At 38.8% G+C, this 20,639-nt stretch overlaps 2 protein-coding genes and 1 long non-coding RNA gene across 8 annotated transcripts in view; 1 reads left to right on the top strand and 2 right to left on the bottom strand.

Moving 5' to 3' along the window:
• The window catches only part of LOC122567594 (sodium/potassium-transporting ATPase subunit alpha), a 168,995-nt gene that overhangs the window by 36,496 nt on the left and 111,860 nt on the right, over positions 1-20,639 (top strand). The gene's annotated exons all lie outside the window — the stretch shown is intronic.
• Positions 1-20,639, bottom strand: part of LOC122567612 (trigger factor-like) — a 46,258-nt gene that overhangs the window by 22,020 nt on the left and 3,599 nt on the right. Inside the window, exon 2 of one of the 3 annotated variants that reach the window (XM_043726367.1) lies at positions 14,009-16,011. The exons of 1 other annotated variant lie outside the window; for it this stretch is intronic. In XM_043726367.1, coding sequence (XP_043582302.1) covers positions 15,955-16,011 — 57 coding nt within the window. In that variant the 3' untranslated portion in view covers positions 14,009-15,954. Of the gene's footprint in view, positions 1-14,008; positions 16,012-19,624; positions 20,556-20,639 lie in introns of those variants that run through there. One more of the 3 variants, XM_043726366.1, reaches the window with a different exon arrangement.
• LOC122567624 lies at positions 7,965-9,015 on the bottom strand. Its single transcript, XR_006316847.1, has 2 exons — positions 8,845-9,015; positions 7,965-8,768 (listed from the first exon to the last, which is right to left on the bottom strand). It is a non-coding gene; the product is annotated as an uncharacterized LOC122567624 (long non-coding RNA).

Here is a 20,639-nt window from a genome sequence, read left to right as displayed (position 1 = left end):
ATCTTGCCCGCGGTGTGTGGCCTGGTTTAGGTAAAGAGTCGGTCGACGTAACATATCCATTAAAAAATATGACTAATCCATTGATGAGAATCGTGGAGCGATAGTTAACTTGACAATTGTCGAGTGAAGCGAATCGATTGTAATTCGATCATGAGAGATTGATATTAACCTTGTTGAAATCAAAATACGTTTTATCGCGTACCCTTGCTATGCTCTTTTTCGGTTAACCGAAACGAGTACAATACATGTAATTTGCCAATAAATTTTGGCGAGCTTGTTTATTTAATTAACGACTGGTACGTGCTAACTTCCATAATAGCGTGAAACATGGATGCCAAGTTGCGCGAGTCACCGGTCGATTCTGAGGTTTTCCAGAGTTCTGAAATCCGTGTGACCTTGTTTAGAAATTTATACGAAATCTATATGAAACTCATTTTGCCCATATTGCGCGACGTCGCCCTGGTTAAGCACACTTGTACCAAAATGTTTAGATTTCTCGATGGAATCGAACCGAGCAACCTTCTCGTGTCTAAACTTGCCACGTATCTATTGGATTTTATTTAGACGTGGAAGGCGAGCAGATGGCGAACCATCGGCAAATTCGGCAAAAGATCCTAATCTCGACTAACTTTTCTCGTTTCCATCTTTCTTAACTTGGCAGGAAGACGGGTGCTTTTCTATTCTTAAGACAAAACCAGATTAATCTTTAACGCGTGAAAGATTTTGTGGCACGAAAAAGGCTATATCCAGAGCAGAAAGCATAATCTGCTGCGTTCGCTCGTTCATCCTCGAACGCAATCATATATTCTTATCGCCAGAAAATTTCTAAAGTCTGTGGCAAATACGAAAGGATCGTTACTTGATCGTTGAAGCAAGAACGAAAGCGGAATGTAAAAATTCGCAAATTCCAAGACCAGACGAAAGCGTTTTATCTCCCACGATTAAATGTATTTTTCTCGCCGTTTCAAATTATCATCGGATAACAAATCTCCTATTTTGTCGAAGTGATTCGCCGTTACTTTAAATTCATAGATAAAGATAGAGCATACAGATTATACGTTGAATCAAATTAATTTGCGCGTCTAGCTTTACCGAATATTAAATGTTATTTATCAAAACGCAATCCAAATGAAACAGCCCGTGCAGTATATCCTCAAACACGATGTAGATCAGCGATCAGAATCGATCTCGATATACTTTTCGATAAACTGAAACAACTCAGCCTTATCATTCGATTCAATTAATTTCTCGTTGGTTCACTCGCATTACCATTGGATTATCCGATACGATGCGATCTCTATTAATATATCAGGGAATTCTCGCGATCTGTTCGCCCCTATCAATCCACCAGTCCCTCGTTATCGTCCAGGCTCGCGTTAATGAAACGTTTCGCAAATCGTGGAATCGCACGTTTTTCCACGATCGAAGGGAAAGAAACGAGGCCCGTCGTCCCGATAGCTGTAATGATGCAAAAAATAGCGTTCCTCGAGGGTCGATCGGTTAGCACCGATAGACAGCTCGGAGAAAATATTGCTGCCACATATAGAGACTGTGGTCGAGTAAATTTCAGCGCCTGCCAAATAAAAGGATGCTGTTAATTAGGCGATTCGGAGCAGGGCCAAGAAACTGCGTCCATTAGACTCCAGAGAGGTTGTATTAACGCGCCTTTCGTTCACGCCATTGATTTATCGATGCTTCGTATCGCCTGACTTGGTACAGGTTGTATCTACTTTGGTATTGTTGCGTGTGTTCAGTGAATGAATAGATAGGTTTGTGGTTTGTGCAAGTATTTAGCTGTTACGACCTGTTTGAGAAGTCTGTGACTAAGAATGTGTCGCCTTCTTCACGCTATAAGCAGATTTTTTCATAATTATTCATATTTTTTTAAACATCTTAAAGAACATGTTAAAATTTGCGAATATAAATTTAAATAGCAATTTGTAATTACTCTTTACGCATGACGAGTATACTCGTCGTAACACAAAATATTCCTATCTCTTCATGACGAGTATACTCGTCGAAGACGGTTAACTGGTTAAGAAGCGTAGAATGTAGAATCGTGATGATTCTATTAGGTTGTCCGGAAAGTTTCCTTCTTTTGCAAACGTGTTTTTTACAACAGTGCACCTTCGTACAAACGCGAAACCAAGTCTGTAAAATGTCGCGGTGTTTATCTCAACAGAACAAAATGGATCGTACGTAATTCGGCAAAATAATATAAAACAGAAAACGTTGTGTATCTGTTATTACCTCATAAAACGAAGGAAACTTTTCGGACAACCTAATACAACGGATGTCTGTATTCTACAACTTATCAATTTGTTGTTAATGTTATCAGGCACCTAAAGCTCGACTTAACTATCATTTTCTTATAGCTTCGTAAACATTGACTTCGAAGGAAGTTAAAATGCAAAACTCCGTGAAACAGATCGAATTTCGACCGTTTTCTCCTTTCCCAAAGACATATCGTTGTTTACCAGATTCTAACATAGTAAATCTCTCTATACTCGCATAGTTGTCGCTGACAACCACGTAGGTACAGTTAATGCGACGTTAAAACCTATATATGCGAAAAGAAAGTTTTACTTTACGACCAAATAAGATGCCTGTCTTGTGCGTCGTGTTTCGTTTTGCCTGACCGAGTACGAGTTGTATCTACTTTCCAGCTATTGCGTGTATTCTGTTAATATTTGCATAGATACGTTTGTGCTTTGTGCACATATTTAAGAAGCATAGTATAAAATCGTAGAGTCGTAGAGTCTAAAAATAACTGTTTCTACGATAGAAATCCATAACTTGCAACTTATCGATTTATTATTAATATTATTAGAATATCTAAAAATCCTACGCACGATTTTCATCGTCATATTCTCGCACCTACATAAGCATTGACTTTAAACAAATTTTACCTCGCCATCAAATACAACGCTTGTCTTGCGCGTTGTTTCACTTCTTGTCTGACCGGACACGGGCTGTATCTACTTTTGAGTTACCGCGTGTCTTTAGTCGACGGTCTGTAGATAGAAAAATCTGAAGTTTGTGCAAATATTTAAGAAACATATCGCGGAAGGGAAGCAAGCGAAAAACAACGTCGTTGTCTTCAAAGCAGGAAGTTTGATGCTTCGTTTTGTCCGACTTGGACGGGCTGCGTCTACTTTCGAGTGGTTGCGTGAATTAGTTTACTGTCTTGAATAGATGAATCCCAGGATTATGCGAATGTCTAAGAAACGTAATATGAAAGAGGGGTAATTGAAAAATAACTTTATCGTTCTGAAAGAAGATTCACTGAATCTTGTCGCGTCTTGTCTGACTCGGTCGGGATGTGTTTACTTGGAAGTCGTTGCGTGAGTTAGCTTAATAAAACCGAGGTTTGTGCAAACATCTAAGAAGCATAGTGCGAAATAGCAGTAACTGAAGTATAACTTCATTGTCTGAGAAGAAAACTGACTTGTTACTTAATATGATTTAAAGTTCACCTACTCTTAAATCTTATTGTCCTCCTCTCGTTACATTTTGCAGCCTCAAATCTCCACCTACGCTGTACGTATCTGCAAACCTATTAAAAACTGTTCTTCCTCTCTCGATCATAAATATTTCCAAATTGAATGCGCGATAAATTGCAACAGTTCACAGTGTTATCGGCATCGTATCGCACAATCACGATGCAACAACCGACGTTAACCGGCCTGTACCGAACATCAACGAACAATAACCAGCAAGAGGCGACGTAACGTTCTATTGAGAACGGTTGGCAAACATTCGTCATGGACCGTGACAGCCGGCGATTAAATCGGCGTGGCTTGATTCCCGGCGATATCGCGATTACGTTGATCCAACGAACGCGATGCATTGGCTGTTATAAAGTTGGTTAACGAGTGTTGCACCGTTACACGTAGTATGACCAGGCTTCGGACAGACACTCTCGTCGACTGCTAATTAAACTTGTAACATAATCTACAAGTAGCTGTTCTCCACGGAGCGCGCGTTTCATCACTATCGCTGCAATACCGTAATTACGAATTTTCATTAATGACGAAACGAAACCGACCACCGAGCACCCGATTCCTCCCATACCGTTCTCCTTTAATTGAATCCATTTCGAGTCCCATTACGCGATATCTGTTCGAGTTAATTAGAGCTCTCCCCTGGTTTCCGTCTGCCTTTCAACGACCAATGTTCGTCGAAAAACCTGTTTATTAAGTTATCTATCTATCGAGCACGTAGAAGCGAGATTAGCGGTTGATTAGGGGTTGTCGAGGGGTTGAATTGTGGAAAATCGGCATGTTCCTCCGATTGATCCATCGGAATGAAATCTAGTCGCTGTTACAACGGCGGATTTGAAATATGAAGTCCGGCGTTTGAAAATTTATGCATTTGCATACAGCCGATTGGAAAGCTAAACGTTCCATTATAATTTTAGGAAATGGAATTTTATCTCGTAGGAGAAAAACTCTACACATTTTTTCTTTCGTATATCCGTCACTCGGACACCGCTGTTACGAAGAGAATAGAATTTAGTGAACAAAATTCCAAATAACGCGAGGTCCATATTATCGTGTCCTTGGATACACATTTTGTTTTCGGTTACAAGGTCTAGAAACAGAAGAGTTATAAATACATTTCTATCGCTGTTTCTTGTAGCCTTCAGCTACAGCTACACAACAAGGTTAATCTTTTTTGCTAATGTCCTTTGCTATAAATACACGAACGTGCTGCCTATCGTCCTCCTTCTATTGTATTTTAACACTGAGAGAGCGAAGATCTGGATCAACATACGTTATACCTATACTTATACATATACTTATTTCAATATATTTTTCTGGTACAAATCCATCCACTCGTTCCTCGTATCAGTCAACCTCAACAGTAATAAATGGACGTAATATACGTACATATATCCTGATATCAAAAAAATCATTGTTACTAATATGTCGAAAGATAATGACTAGTTGATAATTTGTTATACTATTTACTAGTTAGCAATTTTATGAGAACAAGTGCAAGTAGCTATGTATCGCTTCGTCGTCAAGTACAGAAGCAACAATTTGTAATTGATCTAATTGATCCCTGGCACTCTTCGTCACATGAAGTTATTATTCGAGTCACGCATCGTTAGTGGTTTATTAAAAGATTTCTGTTCCCTCTTTGTTTGAGTATCGAGGATCCCTTGATATATCTTTGCATCAACAGAAATTGGTTCAATATGCGTTAACCTTGGGAAATGTGATTCATCCGAGACGAACATTCGTCACATTTACAACGTTCTTTGGATTATTATTCTTATGTACTTGTTTACCGAATAAACTTCATTTCTATCTTACCTCTCTATGTGTCGGTGTTACTAGTTTCTATTATTATTTAATAATCGATAGAAGAGTGAAAGTTTAGAAACGTATCTGCTTTTATCACATTTTCACGGATCACAAACACATCTACATCGTTTTTTTATCGTTTTCTATAACGCTATAATAATTTGTATAATGTCGAAATAATTATTTCCAAAGATTTGTATGAAGTGAGAATCGTGCGATCGGTGTATTTGTAGAAGGCTGATGCTTCAAAACAAGAAAAATTCCTCTCCGCGGAATAATACGCGCGCATAATTACTTTCGCGTATTTTTCAATGAATTTCTGAATTAAAACGCGGGAATCGAGCGAAAGTGGCCTCTTAGATTAATTGGACTATTTAATTTGACTAATTTCCGTAAAGTCTCCAACCATCAACTTCAACATTCTATTTCCCACAGAATGCTTCAACCTTCTATATCCCGCGTCACATTTAATTTTTCAAAACGGACGTTCAGTAGAAAGCAGATTGTTTAAAGCGTAATCAACGAAGTCTGTTCGAGCAGATTACTCCGAGGACGAGATGAAATTTTAAACGAGGCAGGTAACGTTGGAAATTTATTTCCAGGTTTGTCGAAACAATTATAGTAGTTTTCCGATGAACACGGTGCACTTCACGTGTTAGACAGATACGAGACTCGAGCTGAAAAAATTACGTACGTTATATCCTTTCTAATTCCGTTTATGTTCTTTGTAACATTGATCAAACACGCCTTTGTCGCGCGTATCATTCGTTTTATGGTTAGTTGGCACATTGTTGCTATTTCAGAAGGCAAACACGTGGATACTGGCGGGCAATAATAAACGTTTGTTTGCTCTGAATTGTAGGCAACTGAGCTGCTCGTAATTACAGTGAGAAACTAACCGTTTCCAGGCTGTTCAGTCTATTCGGTCCTAGTGCTTTCCACGAATCGTGTGCTTTTTTTCGTCCACTGAAGAACAGAAAGTAATTAGACACTCGACGGAGATATCGCCACTGGATCGTTTGCGCGGATCCCCGCGAATCGTTTCGTTTTCAAAAGCCATAAAAGAGCTTTGCTTCGTATCGAGTGCGTTTTTTCTTTGAATTTTTAACGATTCTCTAACGTTCCTCTGTCGACTCGCAAACCGAGATGATACAATGAATTTTAAAAAGATCTACTTGAAACGAATTTCGAAGAAATTTGTGTAAAATGAAATTCAAAGAAATCTATTTTAAACGAATTTTTAGGGAAATCTAACGCATTTTATAATCATAAGCATACGTACATAATAAAATTACATAGTAAAAAATTATGCTCTGCGAGAAATAGGTGGAAACGGGACACCCGGTGTACAAAAGTACTTTTGGCGCATCATAGAAGAACTGGTTCACCAGCGTGTCCGCATCGTTTTTGATACTTTGTGAACAGGCAGGCCTGGCGTTCTCTCTGAAATTACGAACACCTATAGAGCTTTTCATACTCGGTGAAAAGAGCATTCTTCTCTGTTAATCCCAGCCGTCCGTTTATTTTCCCACTTCCTTTCTTTTTCCCCTTCATCTCTGCTCTCTTTCTTTTTTCGATAAATATTTAGAGATACAGGTCCGCGTAATCGCCGTCGCAATTCCCGGATCCTCCGCTGCGACAACACGCCGGCGACTGTCGCGCGATTAATTAATTACCCAGGCATCATAAGCCACTGACGCTTCAAACGATCCTATGATTTATTATCGTGGAAACGTCATTTTTCAACAACGATTAGCTCCATCGAGGAATTATGCCAGTCCTGTTGTCGGTGCACGAATTATACTTCTTTTTTTTTTTCTCAAATTTGTATCGTGCAGTTAACCATTCGCTCGACGAACATAATGTTTGTCTTTTTAATTTTAGTAAAATCCAACTTTTGTATTCTGGCGTTTATCCTCTGCGTCTGTATGTTCGTCGTTCCTTCCTTTTTAATTCTGTTTCAGGAAATATACCCAACGATAATATTTTTTTCATACTTCTCTTTGTGCAGTTGTATAAAGCATTCAATAAATTGTTACGTAAAGGTCGTAGACGCGTAGTCAGTGTAGCCGTGTGTCGTCCTTAAAATGGCCATGATTTCTCTGTTTTCTCTTTTCGTTCCAAACACGAGAGGCGTCTTTGTTCTTTTTTAACGCTCAAGAGAAACTTCTTTATCCCATTATACTCTTTAAGACCCAGCTATTTGCATAATAAAATCAGGCATCTTGCGCTATCAGGTTGCAAAGATGTTTTTCGTAATGTTGAATAAAAAAAAAAAAAAAAAGAAAACAGCAATTGAAAAGTTGGCGAGTAAACAAAGATGTAGGAAAATTGCTCTTTCTGAAATTACGTCTGCCTCGAGGACACTTAAATTTCCTGAAAAGCGAGAAACAACGGCAGGAAAGTAACTTCGGACGTTGGAACAACGAAACTACGTGAAACTCATCTCAGGACCTAGCCGCAGTTCCCTTTTGTTCTGCAATGAACTTTTAAAACTGGTCCATCCAGTCGATGCGTTTCAGCTGTCAACGAAGATTCACCGACCGACTTTCCTCAACAGAATTTCAATAGTTTCGTAGTTCGACAGTTACAGTATCTGTCTGTCAACCTGTTAACACATTCGTTGCTATTAAAATACGATTAGCCGTCCTCAAAGTTTCATCAGCTTTATTACAATTTTTTATTTCGAGTAATTAATATTATTTATTTTATTTATTGTTACTTAGTCCGTGCCTTTCGGCTTTGGACGAACTTTCCGTTTTACATCTCTTATATCTATTTCGCTTCTTATATACTCTACCTCCCTCCTTATCCACTCTATTGTATTGCACTCCCTTAAGTTATTCTATCTCTAACAACTAAAAACTAATGACTAAAAGCTATTGCAACTTTTGGGCTTTCGCCTGCTTGCCGTGCTTCCTTCTTGTCGTTCCTCCCCGTCTTTTATTGCCCTTCTCTTCTCCATTATTGCTTTTAATTCTGCTGGTCCTTCCCCAGTCTGATTCAGTGTTTTTTCTCTGGAGTAATTACTAATATTTATTTTAGTCCCTCTATTGTTGTTAAATTTCGTAATCGTGGAAGTTTTTAATTATAATTGAAAGGCCGATATTGTAGAAATTGTATCTCAAATTTCATCTCTCGATTTCATTTCGAACGATACAGCAAAAATAGAAAGTAAACAGAGCGATAAAAATGTTATTTTTGAATAACGTCGGTTCAAAGTCCATCCCATTCAGCAAATACGTTTTTTGGTGAAAAACGATCTTTTCTTTTTATTTTTTGCCAGTGCTGGATTTGCTTGAAAGAGGGAATATTGGATCCCAAATCTTTCCGAAGGCAAATGCTTGAATTCCACTTCTCGTGCACGTCCATGGTATGCGCTTCTTTCTCTGAACACGAAGCTATCGACCAAATGCAAAGTAATCCTCCTCTATTTTACCGTTCAACGAAGACAATCTGCTAAATAATGCCTCGTGATAAGAATTTTCGTCACAGACTTTCCTTGAATTATAAATTCCAATCCTTTGATTACCTCGTGTTTCCATTATAAGATAGCCATTTGGGAAAAAGGAAGTTCCCGATCGAAGGGCAACTATTAAAAGATTAAACGGATTTAACCGTACTTTTAAATCTATTTAAAGTACATACGGAAAAGTCTTCTCTGAGAGAATATTATGAGCAACGTATGCAAAATAGAATCAGCACGCTATTAAAGATAGAGAATAATTCCTGGTACGTACGAATGAACAAGCAGGTGAATACGTAAGTTTCAAGCGGCGGAACTTGACAAAATAGCGGAATGCCAGGATTCAAATGCAGATAGGAAGCAATTCTCGGGATATGTAAATAAATAAGCGGACGAACAATCTGCAAGCCGGGAAATCTGGCAAAAATGATGATAAAAGCAGAAAATAATTCCTGAAACATAGAAACGATCAAGTAATGCGAATACATAATTTTCAAGCCACGTCGCTTCGTAGAATGCGAAGATGATTCTGCACGTAATTCCACACACTTCAAATCTTCCACTCGACGTAATTTAAACAAAATTCCGCTCTTCTGCTACTCGTTTTATGGTCTCCGATGTAGGTGGAAGCGTTTTACGTATTTCCATACACCTGACCTTATGAACGCTTTGGGAACTCTGCTTAACGTGCTTTAATGGCGCGTAATAGCGCCAGGTATAATATCGCTGACAGTCGTACGGTCTGGCGGTACCACTCTCTCACGTACCGCTATAACATCGCCTAACGTTCGCCTAATGTTTCATCTAACCGTCGTGTCATACAACATGGCTGTACGCGAGCGCGAACGTTCAACCAGTTAACCGATTGTTCCCGTGTCGAATCCATATACGCCCACTACCTGCTCGCTCCTAGCTAAGCCAACACCTCTCAGTGCTTTTCAAAATGTACAATCACGTCACGCGCAATCGATGAGACCAGGTGCGCTAGACTTTCGGAGCTACCTCTCTTCCAAAACTGTCGAGAATTTCATCGGCTATACGCTGTGTTCTGACCCCGCGTGTTCCCCAGTTCGTTAACGTTTCGGCAATTTTGTTTCCTAACTGAGACGGCAAGTTCAAAGGTTAAACTTTCCAGCGTAAAGTTGCTTGCGGGCAGTAATTTATTTAGGAGAATCATTTTTCTTCGGTTGTCGCTTTTGAAGAGACGGCACAGCTGCTATTAATATAACTGAAATTGAGCTGAACACTATGTTAAGTATCGAAGATTAAATATCTCGTAAAACTACTTTAACATTGCTGTTGATTATGTTAAACAAATTGGGCATGTTAGAACGTAGCTTGTCTTAATAATTGCGCCTTTGCTCTGCAACTGGAAACCGAACTAAAACCTAAAACTTGTCGGTTACTGTTAAGACTCGCATCTTTCGATCTACTAGATTGTTCACGGTTCAAATTAACGTTCAAATCGGAGAATCGATATAATTGTACTTGTCATGTTTTCCCTCGTGTGCTCTGCGACGATTAAATTCCAGTAAAAAAAAAGCAGTTTTAGAGTTCTCGTTTATAGGTTAATTTCAAGTGGCATTGCTATTAAAGACGACATAGATTGAACGTCCACGTGGGTAGTGTTATCAACGCGCGTGTCACGCGATCGTTGTTTCCGTGAATTCTTTTTACTGCTCCGCCTGCCGGCTGTGTGAAACGTAGGTACACGGTTATATCCTGACTCTTTTTTCCTGAGGAGAAGGGAGGACGAGGAGGAGGAGGAGGAGGAGGAGGATGACAACGGGATAGAGATCAAAGAGACGAGTGTCATAAACTGTGTTGTAGAATGAAAATGTTTTTTTTTTCAATGAAAAACATGGAATCGAGCTGAAACACGATCGCTTGATAAAACGTATAACGAAATTGAAACTGACAGAAACAATGGAAACAACGTTCCATTTCAAGACACATGTATATTCCTATTGCGTATCGTATAACCGGAATTTTGAGAATTAACTACAGGACGACGCAAAATTAAGTACAACGTTAATATTTTCATATAGAAATTCTACTTTAGCGAAAGATTTTACTTTTACAAACATCGTTAAACAACTTGAAACATCAATAGGAATTTCATGCTTATTGCTTATTCTAAATTCTTGTATAAATTGTGTTAGTCAATTATACATTTAAGTTCTGAGTTTGTTCATACAAGTTTGGAAGAACTTGTACAACTATCTCGAACATCGATGCCAACTCCATCTTCATTATCAACCTTTCTTTTGTATAAATTATATTGGCGAATTATATATATATATAAACGATAAGTTTGTTCGTGTTTCAAGACGTTTCACAACAACTTCAAACTACGTCAGTTTCATCCTTATCTTACATCCCCTTCTCTACATGAATTATATCAGTCAATTCTGTCGATCAAATCTGTTCGCTAAGTTTAAAACAACAGGTCCAAACATCGATATCAATTTCATCGATACTCTAAACTAATATCTTAAAGTAAAAATAATTTCGATTAATTAGTCATCTTTAAAAATTTGATATTAAACAACGATATTAAACATGCATACCAATTCCATCTTTCCACGGAACCTCTATTTCGTAGAAATTATTCTACTAAATATTATTAACTATACGATTAATCTTACGTCCCAACTTTGAACCATTGCGTACATCACCAAACTTTAGCAAACAGAATACTTTCCATCTGCAATACGAATCACATCCAGTTTCAATAGCTCTCAACAATCAAATCTCTGGATTCTCTCAACAACTGTCTTCAAACATGTTCAAACCACGGTTATGTAAACAGGTCTCGACACTCGCTAGGGGGATCCCGTCCCAAAAATTGAGTCGCGAAAAATCAACACGAAAGACAACAAAGTTGTCGTTCTTGCGACACAGACGGAGATGAGCAGGGTGTCCCTGTTTGACACATTCATAGGATGTCACGCATGTGCAGAACGAGAACCTGCTTGTCTTCCATGTTGATTTTTCACCACTCAATTTTCTGTATTCTTTTATTCTTTCGTTGTACGAGTGTCGAGACCTGTTTACATCTCTGCTTGACAACGACAGTGGCCCAACTCAAACAATTTCAAATATGCCCTTATTGAATAGAAGATTATGTTTCTACTTCTATCACGTCAAACATAAAATATACTTATAACAGCATGGTAAAATTATTACTTGTGCGCTACTATCAATCTGGTCTTGGTCTAACAACAGCACTGGCTCTTTTTCGGTTCTTTTGTGACTCTACAAAGTGCAGGGTTGTACTATTTTTACGAACAGTGGTGTATCTTGCCACAAGTCAGCCGTATAACGCCGTTCAAACGACCAACATTTCTTTGTAGATTTTAAAAAGCCTCTGTTCTAAAACTTACGTGTTTCTAATTGTGCCACTATCGATACGATTAATCGTACTACGTTCAACTGCGAGCTTCAAACTACGTTCAACCATAGCGAAGCTCGCGAGTATCGAAGCAAAGTTTCAAACGCGGAAATACACGCTTGGCATGGCGACGTGGGCGATGACGGTTCCGTGGTAAAATCGTGTCGAATATCAGAGGGTGTGAGTCACTGGACCGCGTTTTTGTCTCTCTTTGGATCGCAGATCACGAGTGCGGAACGCGAAGTAGGAGTCGAGCGGAGCGGAGGTAGATTGAACGTAATGTGCCTCTTCCTCCGACGCAGATACAGTCACGGTCACCACACACTCATACAATGCATCATCTGTGTTCGTACGTGTGCCTGTGTACGTGTATATTGGTACCAGCGACACCGGCAACTCTTTAACGAATCCACGGACAGACGCGCGTAAGAACGAGACCCTCTTCTTCCGTGATGTGTTCCAATGGTGGTCGTTTGACGGTGGAGTTGATTCTTTGATGGTCTGAGCGTTTCGATGCGTAGGGTTGGTGTTCATGGTGTTTGTTACACCGCGGATCTTGATGCATTTATAGGAAATTTGAAAGTGCAAGATCGCAGAGTGTGCGTAATATGAAAAGATATGTAAAGTATTGAGAGCATAGTACTTTCTACGATGCTTGTTGGCTAGAACGATCGCAAGTTGAGCCCCTGTCGAGGTTCTACCCCTTTTTAATTGTAGTCTGAAAAATGTGAATTTGCATAAAAATCCGCAGACCGGTAATGGTGGTTCTAAGTGAAAGAGGGGGGGGGGGGACAGAAGTGGAACAAAAACTGACTTCTGGCTGGATAATTGGAATCCTTTTTGTAGGAGAAGCCTGAGTCGTGTGAGAATTTAATCTGCCAGACTATTAAATTATGCAGCTCGCAATGAAAAAACATTTGTCAAATATTTCAATCTATGCTTCGCCTAAAAATTGATTTATGTCGTTGTCTTATTCGACTGGATGTATTAATTCGTCTGCGGTGTAATTGTTTTAATTCTGATTACATAACGTTACGAATGTTTTGTTTAAAAAAAAAAAAAACTTATCGCTTGAGCAAGCATCGATAAATAAATTTCTCTGTATCCGAGAATTACAGGATGAATAAAAGATATATTTGTACGATATGGTATTCGGTATTCGCATTTCAATATTTAGATGAGTATTTACGCGACGATTCTCGCCGGTGTCAGCCCATTCATTTTCCTCGCGCCATTGTCCAGAAACGAACGATCCGCTTCAGGCATCCGATTCTAGCGACTAATTTATCGCTTTGGAGTAGCATGGCCCTCGATACTTCTCAAGAATGCGAGAAAGGAACGTGGTAGCCGTTATTCAGTGCGGATTGCGTCGCATTGATAACGAATGAATAAAATGACTGGGAAAATATAATCCAATGACGGTAAAAAGAATTTTTGTACACAGTTTGCATATGTGGAGTGAGAAATTTAGATGGGTATATAGTCTGTTGGAAATTAGAAAATTCGAGAGACTAGTGGGAAGCAAAATCATCGGAACGTCGTTATTAGTCTGAGAATATTCGCGTAAATTCATTACGTTGATGAATAGAATTGAAGAAATGGAACTTTAAACGAGATACAAAAGTGTACAGTGTGTTTTAAAAAATATCTCGATGCACAGCATGTACATGTAAATGCATATTTTGTACGCGTGTGCAAACGAATATTTCATAATTATATTGTTATATAAATATTAGTAATTAACGTTATACACGTATAAATATGTATTTATTTATTTAATTTCGACCTCGCGGTCAAGAAATAGTTTTGTTTCTATGTACAACACAATGATTAACATTGCACACATATACTGCAATTTACATTATTGAAATGTTTACAACAATATTTATGTATCCCCTGCAGTCATCGCATGTATCAAGTCATAATATAAAACAAATGCTCTTAAACAAACTTCAGTATACTCGACTTTAATTAATCAAGTATCAAGGTAAACACATCTCTATGATTGCTTCAGCCATCCTGTACACACTCTCTGTTAAATATTTCATAAATCATCAAGCAATCTGTCGACTGGTCGAAAGTAACTCAAACACGTTTCAACGCAGCAATATATTGCAGCTATGTTTCCCTATGGTAGGTGCGCAACAGTCCGAACAGTTTCCTTGTCGAACGATGATAAAGAAGCGCGTAGGACTTTCCAGTCTCCCGGAGGTTTCTGACGTTTCCAAAGGATTGGCCCGGTTCTATCGGCGTAGCCTTGTGTAGCATATCGGAACGGGCGATTAGGGTCATTGGTTTTCCAAACCAGCGGAGCTGTTGCCGGGAATCGCTTCCAGGCTCTGATAAAGTCCGGTACGCTGGTTCTTCTCAACATCGATCGTCCTGGATGCGTTCGTCTCCGTGTGAACTCGCGCGGAAGCCTCTTCGAAACGAGCATCGTCCAAATCACGAAGAAACTGCTGTGCAGAGATGGAAAATTGACGCTTGAATGATCCGACTGGACCTAGCGCAGTAAAGCCACTTTTGATGATAAAGATAGGCTATACGAGCTGCTATAATTAGGTCTCTTCTCCCAATATGTGCGAAGATCCATTGGTTATAGTGTTATAGGTCTACTTTCAATTATAATAATAGAGCACACGGTAATTTTTCTTTTTAATTATGGCCTTTCTCAACGCTTGGAACGCTTGATTAGCCACGGTGCAATATGAGCTCGCTTTCCATCATGAAGATACGTCACACGAATTTTTATTATTAAACATGGCTCTTCTCGATATTTGGAAGGTTTGATCGGTTATAGTGCAACAGGTCCAATTTATTTTGTGGAGCACACACGAATTTTTCTTGCTAATTATGGCTTCCCTCGACGCTCGAGACACCTGATTCGTCCTAGTACAGTAGACCCACTTTTGAGTGTAAAGACAAGGCATACGATGTTTCGTTGTTTTATAGCGAGATGGGTGCATTTTCAAATATAGCAATGAAAGACGCGAATTTTTGTTATTAATTATGACTTTCCTCGATACTTGGAACTTACTTTTGGTCGCCTGAATTTTTATTATTAAATATGGCTGTTCTCAATATCTGGAAGGTTTGATTGGTCACAGTGTAATAGGTTCACTTTTATTTATGTTAATACAGCACACACGAATTTTTGTTTTTGAATTTTTGTTACTGGCGGTTCTTCTCAACAACTGGAAGGTTTAATCGATCACGGAACAATAGGACCATTTTTAATTGTAATAGTAAGATACACGAATTCTTCAAGTTAGGTATAATTCTTCTCAACACTTGGTTTATTTTTGAATTAGCATTTTGAAAGCTTTTCTGTTCTCGAATATGGTTCTTTTTCATACGATTTTTAATGCGTATATTTCTCAATCCACATCACGAAGAAACTGTGTTCGTTATGGGTTGTCCTGATTCCAGAACTCCGTGGTGCCGGGATAGACTTTTAATTGAAAATCGGGCGAAATATCGAATTCTCTTGGCTCCATTATGACCCACGGGGAGTTCTAACAGAGTTCGACTCCTCGAATGATTCGAGAACAAGATACGGAGGACGGCTATTGTGCGTGGATCAAAGGTGTGGATGTTGGTGTTGATCGAGTAGCGAAATACAAAATATCACAAAATTGTACGTTTATTACAACTGAACTTTCGAAACTCGAGTTTTATCTTCTCAGTTTTCGGTCAATACAATCGTCCAAACGAAATACGTAAAACGTAAGACATCCATTATGTAAATTTTCGATGTTTGAACTTTTGGCTCGAAATATCGATTATGTAAATCCTCGACGCTTGAACTTTGTTGCGCAATTATTTTCTCTGACTACATCCTTAACAATAACAAACAAAAAAAGAATTAAGACTTTACGAGGTAATGTCGGAAAAGCAAGGTAATGTAGGAAATCATAGAAAAGAAATATTCTTCAATGTTCTACGCTTCCTCCACTTTATTGTTATCTATAGCATTATTTTTAGTCCTCGTGACAAAGTAGAATACATTTGAACAACACGTGAACTGCATCACCTTTAGCTGAATATCGCAGAGTAAAGGTTAACGGCCGAGAATCATCGAAACCTTGTGTATTTACATATACGGTAGAGATTTGAAGTTTCTGCGAAAAACGTGACATTCGTCTGAACAGCGTCGTCCCTTTTCACTTTGGCCGCGGCTGATGGTTCTTTTTCACTGCGGCGGTGTCTGGCGGTCCTTTTCCACTTCACCTGGCGCGTGCCAGAGAAACGAGAAGGTCGAACCATCGGCCGCCTTTTCTACTGCGACCCCTCAGCCGCTTGTCTGACTACTCACCGGGCGAAGTTACTTCGAACGTAGAGACGGAATCGGCGTTTACCGCAGCTCTTATCGCGCCCGGCCGAGTTAAATAATTAAAACGGCGTCTGCCGCCGGCGAAAGAACGCCGAGAATTCGTCGGCTGACTTTAATTACACGTGCACCGACTACCTCTACTCGTCAGCGAATTCCTCCTCGAACTGTTTTTCTTTTTATTCCGCTTCGCGTTCATTTCCTCCTTCCGTCGGATGAGTTTCGAAGAATCTTAAATCAATCGATCGTTGCTATGAATGGAGGCTTGCGAGCTAATTGTTACATTTGGGTACAGAGATTTATAAAAATTATATTGGTAATTGTACATATATAATAATAAAAATTATATACGTGGTATATTGTTTAGAATATTAGTTGGACACTTTTGAATATGGTTGACGATGACCGATATAATAGTACTTTTGTAGGAAATTGTATATTTAACTTTGACACTGTTGTTTTCACTTCTTCGCATCTGTATCTGTCTCCTTCTTAAAGATCAACGATTATGTCGAGCTTGAGATTATATTTCACTCGAAAGCCAAAAGGATAATAGCAAATTTCGGCAATATCGTAAGAGTAAAGGTAATTCACAATGTCGAGGGTTAAAACACCAAGTCTCTCGTGCATAATTCATTAAGCTTTTAACTGAAAGTATCATTGAATTGATAAGACTATGACTTCCTTGTAATCTCACAATTTTATGTCGAACGGGAGAACAAGATAACCGGTAATTTGTAAAATTTCATACGATTTATTATCAAACTTATTACTATTATACAGGAAAACGTATGTACCAGTAATTTATGGCCAGGAAACGTCCACTTTCGAACAGAGAAGAAGAATCGTTCAAATCGGTTAACGCATCACGAGATTATGCGTGAACATACAACTAGAAAAGCACGTATATACATAGATATACCGGTCGATTGAAGAATCTCCTTTTTTCGAAGTCGGTTAAAAGACAATTATCGAATTATCGAAGTGAATCGCTCAGTCGTTGGAATTATCGTGACTGTTTGTCGTTGATAAATCGACACGCGTTTAATATAGAAGAAAATACAGAAGCGTATCACAGACACGAGCGTGAGACGCGTGAACAGCAGGACCGCGAGTGCATCGTGTGCACTTAAACGAGCTCAATCGTACGCGACCCCATTTAAATAACGACGAATTGGATCCCGGAGTGTTTCCTCTTCGCTCTGCTTCCCCTCTTCGCGTTACTGTTCACGCTGTTCGCTCACGATGTCGTTTTCGATCTCTGCTTTCCTTAAGCCTGCCAAGCTAAACTGCATTTCCAAACGAGTTCCTACCGTTTCTATAGTTTCTACAGTTTCTATATCTCTTTGGTCCTGATATTCTCATCTGCAAACATCTCTCGTGCTTTATAACAATAACGACTACGATATCGAACTAGATAAGCAATTCTATGTTCCAAGCGAACGTATTCTCTGTTTCACAATTTCACTAGCTTTTGTATTATTCATCTAAGAAGGAACTTTAACACTAGAACTACCGATAGTTAACAGGATGTTATTTCTGCCAAGACCAGTCAAAATGATTGGTCTTTGAAAAATACGTAATAATAGAATATCTTTATATTTATCGATTTATTACTTTCTTACAGAAGAAATTCAATGTTATGTAGTACATTTTTGGTGTTATTAATACCATTAATTATTAGTAAACGAGGGTTGGCACATTTATAAAATTGTAGAATTAGTCATTTTGACTGGCGTGGTATTTATAGTGTTGGCATCTAGCGATCCAGCGATCGATCTGCAATTTTCCTGATAACCGATATCGTCGCATCGAATGATACGCGGCAAAAATTGTAAAAACGTGTGGCAGGTTGTAGAAAACGAGGAAACTGGTTAATTGGGGTTCGATGAACAGATCGCAGCACCCTTTCACACTTTCACTGGTATTGGTATAAGTAGCCTCGATACAAAATTATTTTCAGTTTAAATACAAAAAAAACAAAATAAAATTCATTCTATTATTCTTTTAGTTATCGCTGCGAAAGTCATTACATCATTGAGGAAAAAATATAACACGAAGTAGGAATTTTAAAATAAAATTGCAAAACCAGTCAATTTGACTGGTGTGGTAGTTCTAGTGTTGAGTAGATAAGTAGATAATTTAAATAAGATAAGTAAAAACGATATTTTAATGTTGGAAACTTTATTGTTGCACGTGTACCGCAAGGGTTAAGTAAATAAGGGAAGATAGAGAAGGGTAGGAAAATTCGAAAAATATAGAAAGCTTTGATATTAGAAAAATCATGGTTCCGTTAATAGCAGAAGGATCAAATGGATAACGAAGAAATACAGAAATTCGAAATATACGATCTTTTTAAGGCCAGAAGCTTTACGGTCCCCAAGTGTATCAAAAAGGCTGAGTAAATAAAGGAAGATAAATAGATCCGAAGTAAACGACATTTTGAAGCTAGAAACTGGTAGCGTGTGTACCAGGACTGAATTAAACAAACAGAAATGAAAAAGATCCGAAAAAATACACGATCCTTTAAAGTTAGAGAAATTTGGATTCCGCCATGAGTTGAGCAAACAAAGATCGAAGTAAACGAAAATAACAAAAAACTACACAATATAGAGAAATCTTTTATGGTTAAAAACATTATGGTCCTACGTGTGCCCAAATAATTAAATGATAAAACAAAGATAAAAAGGATCGAAAAAAAAAAAGGAAATACACGATCATTTAATGCCGGACACGTTGACACTCCACGTGTACCAGAAGGATGGAATATTTAAACGAAAATTAGAAAGAGAAAGAAATTCGAAAAATACGTACTGCGTTCGAGTTCGAAACGTAATGGTAGCGCGTGTACCGGAAGCAGGTGCTTCGGATTGCAGGAAGGCGCAAGGTGAGGTCGATCAACTTGGCAGAGACGCGTCATCGAGAAGTTGCACGGCCTCGTGGCGTTGAAATAGCAAAGAGGGAAGGAGAGGCTGTCGATAGTATCCAATAACTGGCCGACGCTATCGCGTCGCCTGAGACCGCCAGTCGCCGGTTTTCCGGTTCTAACTGGATAGAAATCGCCGGGACGCCGTTCATTGTTCCTGAATGACTGGTCGAAACGGAACTTTGGCATCGTGGTTCACGTGGGCGACACACACCGCCTGTGCCTCCTGCCGCTTTCATTCACACCACACCTTTTTTTGCCGCGTTTTCAACGCCAGTTTTCCTTCCACTTTTCGTTCTCAGTGTCTCGTATTAATCGCGTACAACGAAGCAACTCTTCTCGTTAAATACGAGAGTAATGGACGTTTAAGTAACATTCAAATATAGCGGCATTTGGAGAAATGATCTTTGTTCCACCTTACGTTTTAACCTTTTGCTTGTCGACTTTTTTTATTGTATACAGTTCCATAGTGGAATCAAAAGAAATGAGAAGATTCGTGGAATTATTTGAAAATTTTCTTCCATTTGATTTTAATCGTTCGCACTTGGAAAGGTTCTCACGATACGCAGCTTTGTAACGAGTCTGTTTGAAATTGCGAATTTTGTTCGCGGAAGAGAACGCTATGAAACGTGTGTTTTATTTGTGACATACATTCCTTTCCAAGTTTTTACTTTTATCGGTGATGATAGTACAGAAACGATTTAGTATATTTTTAGAAAGAACATTGAAATTTGTTTTTCTGGTTTTGGGTGGAAAATCTTCACCTGATCGTAAGGTATTGCTGCGATCGACCATTTTCCAAGGATATTTAATAACGCAAGGAAGCGGTTTCCAGTCGAATCTCTAGTTAACTAGTAAATCAGCGTAGGAATTTGTCGACGAAGGTTGTTGGATTTCCCAAAAAATGCAAACTCATCGATTCTTGATAAAGCCGCGTCAACTTTTATTATGCTTCCGCTTGGATTTTTGATGCGAAGCCAGAAGTGACAGTGTATTTTTTACTTGCCATTTAACGCAAGATCTGTTTATACATATTTTTGGCAGAGTTACTGCGCGGAATTAGTTTCTAGAATTACGTTTGACGATTTCTCGCGAGGCACTTTCAACGTGTTGTCATTCCCAAGCGGCTAATTTATATTTGTAACAGAGGATGCAGAAATTGCAAAGGTCAATAATTTTGGGCAAGCGAAATCGCGCAATTCTTAGCTGAA

The sequence above is a fragment of the Bombus pyrosoma genome, linkage group LG5 (genome assembly GCF_014825855.1).
Source record: "Bombus pyrosoma isolate SC7728 linkage group LG5, ASM1482585v1, whole genome shotgun sequence".
In the NCBI taxonomy this organism is placed as follows: domain Eukaryota; kingdom Metazoa; phylum Arthropoda; class Insecta; order Hymenoptera; family Apidae; genus Bombus; species Bombus pyrosoma.
Note: the sequence above shows the minus strand (reverse complement) of the source record. Positions and strands in the feature narration are given on the sequence as shown.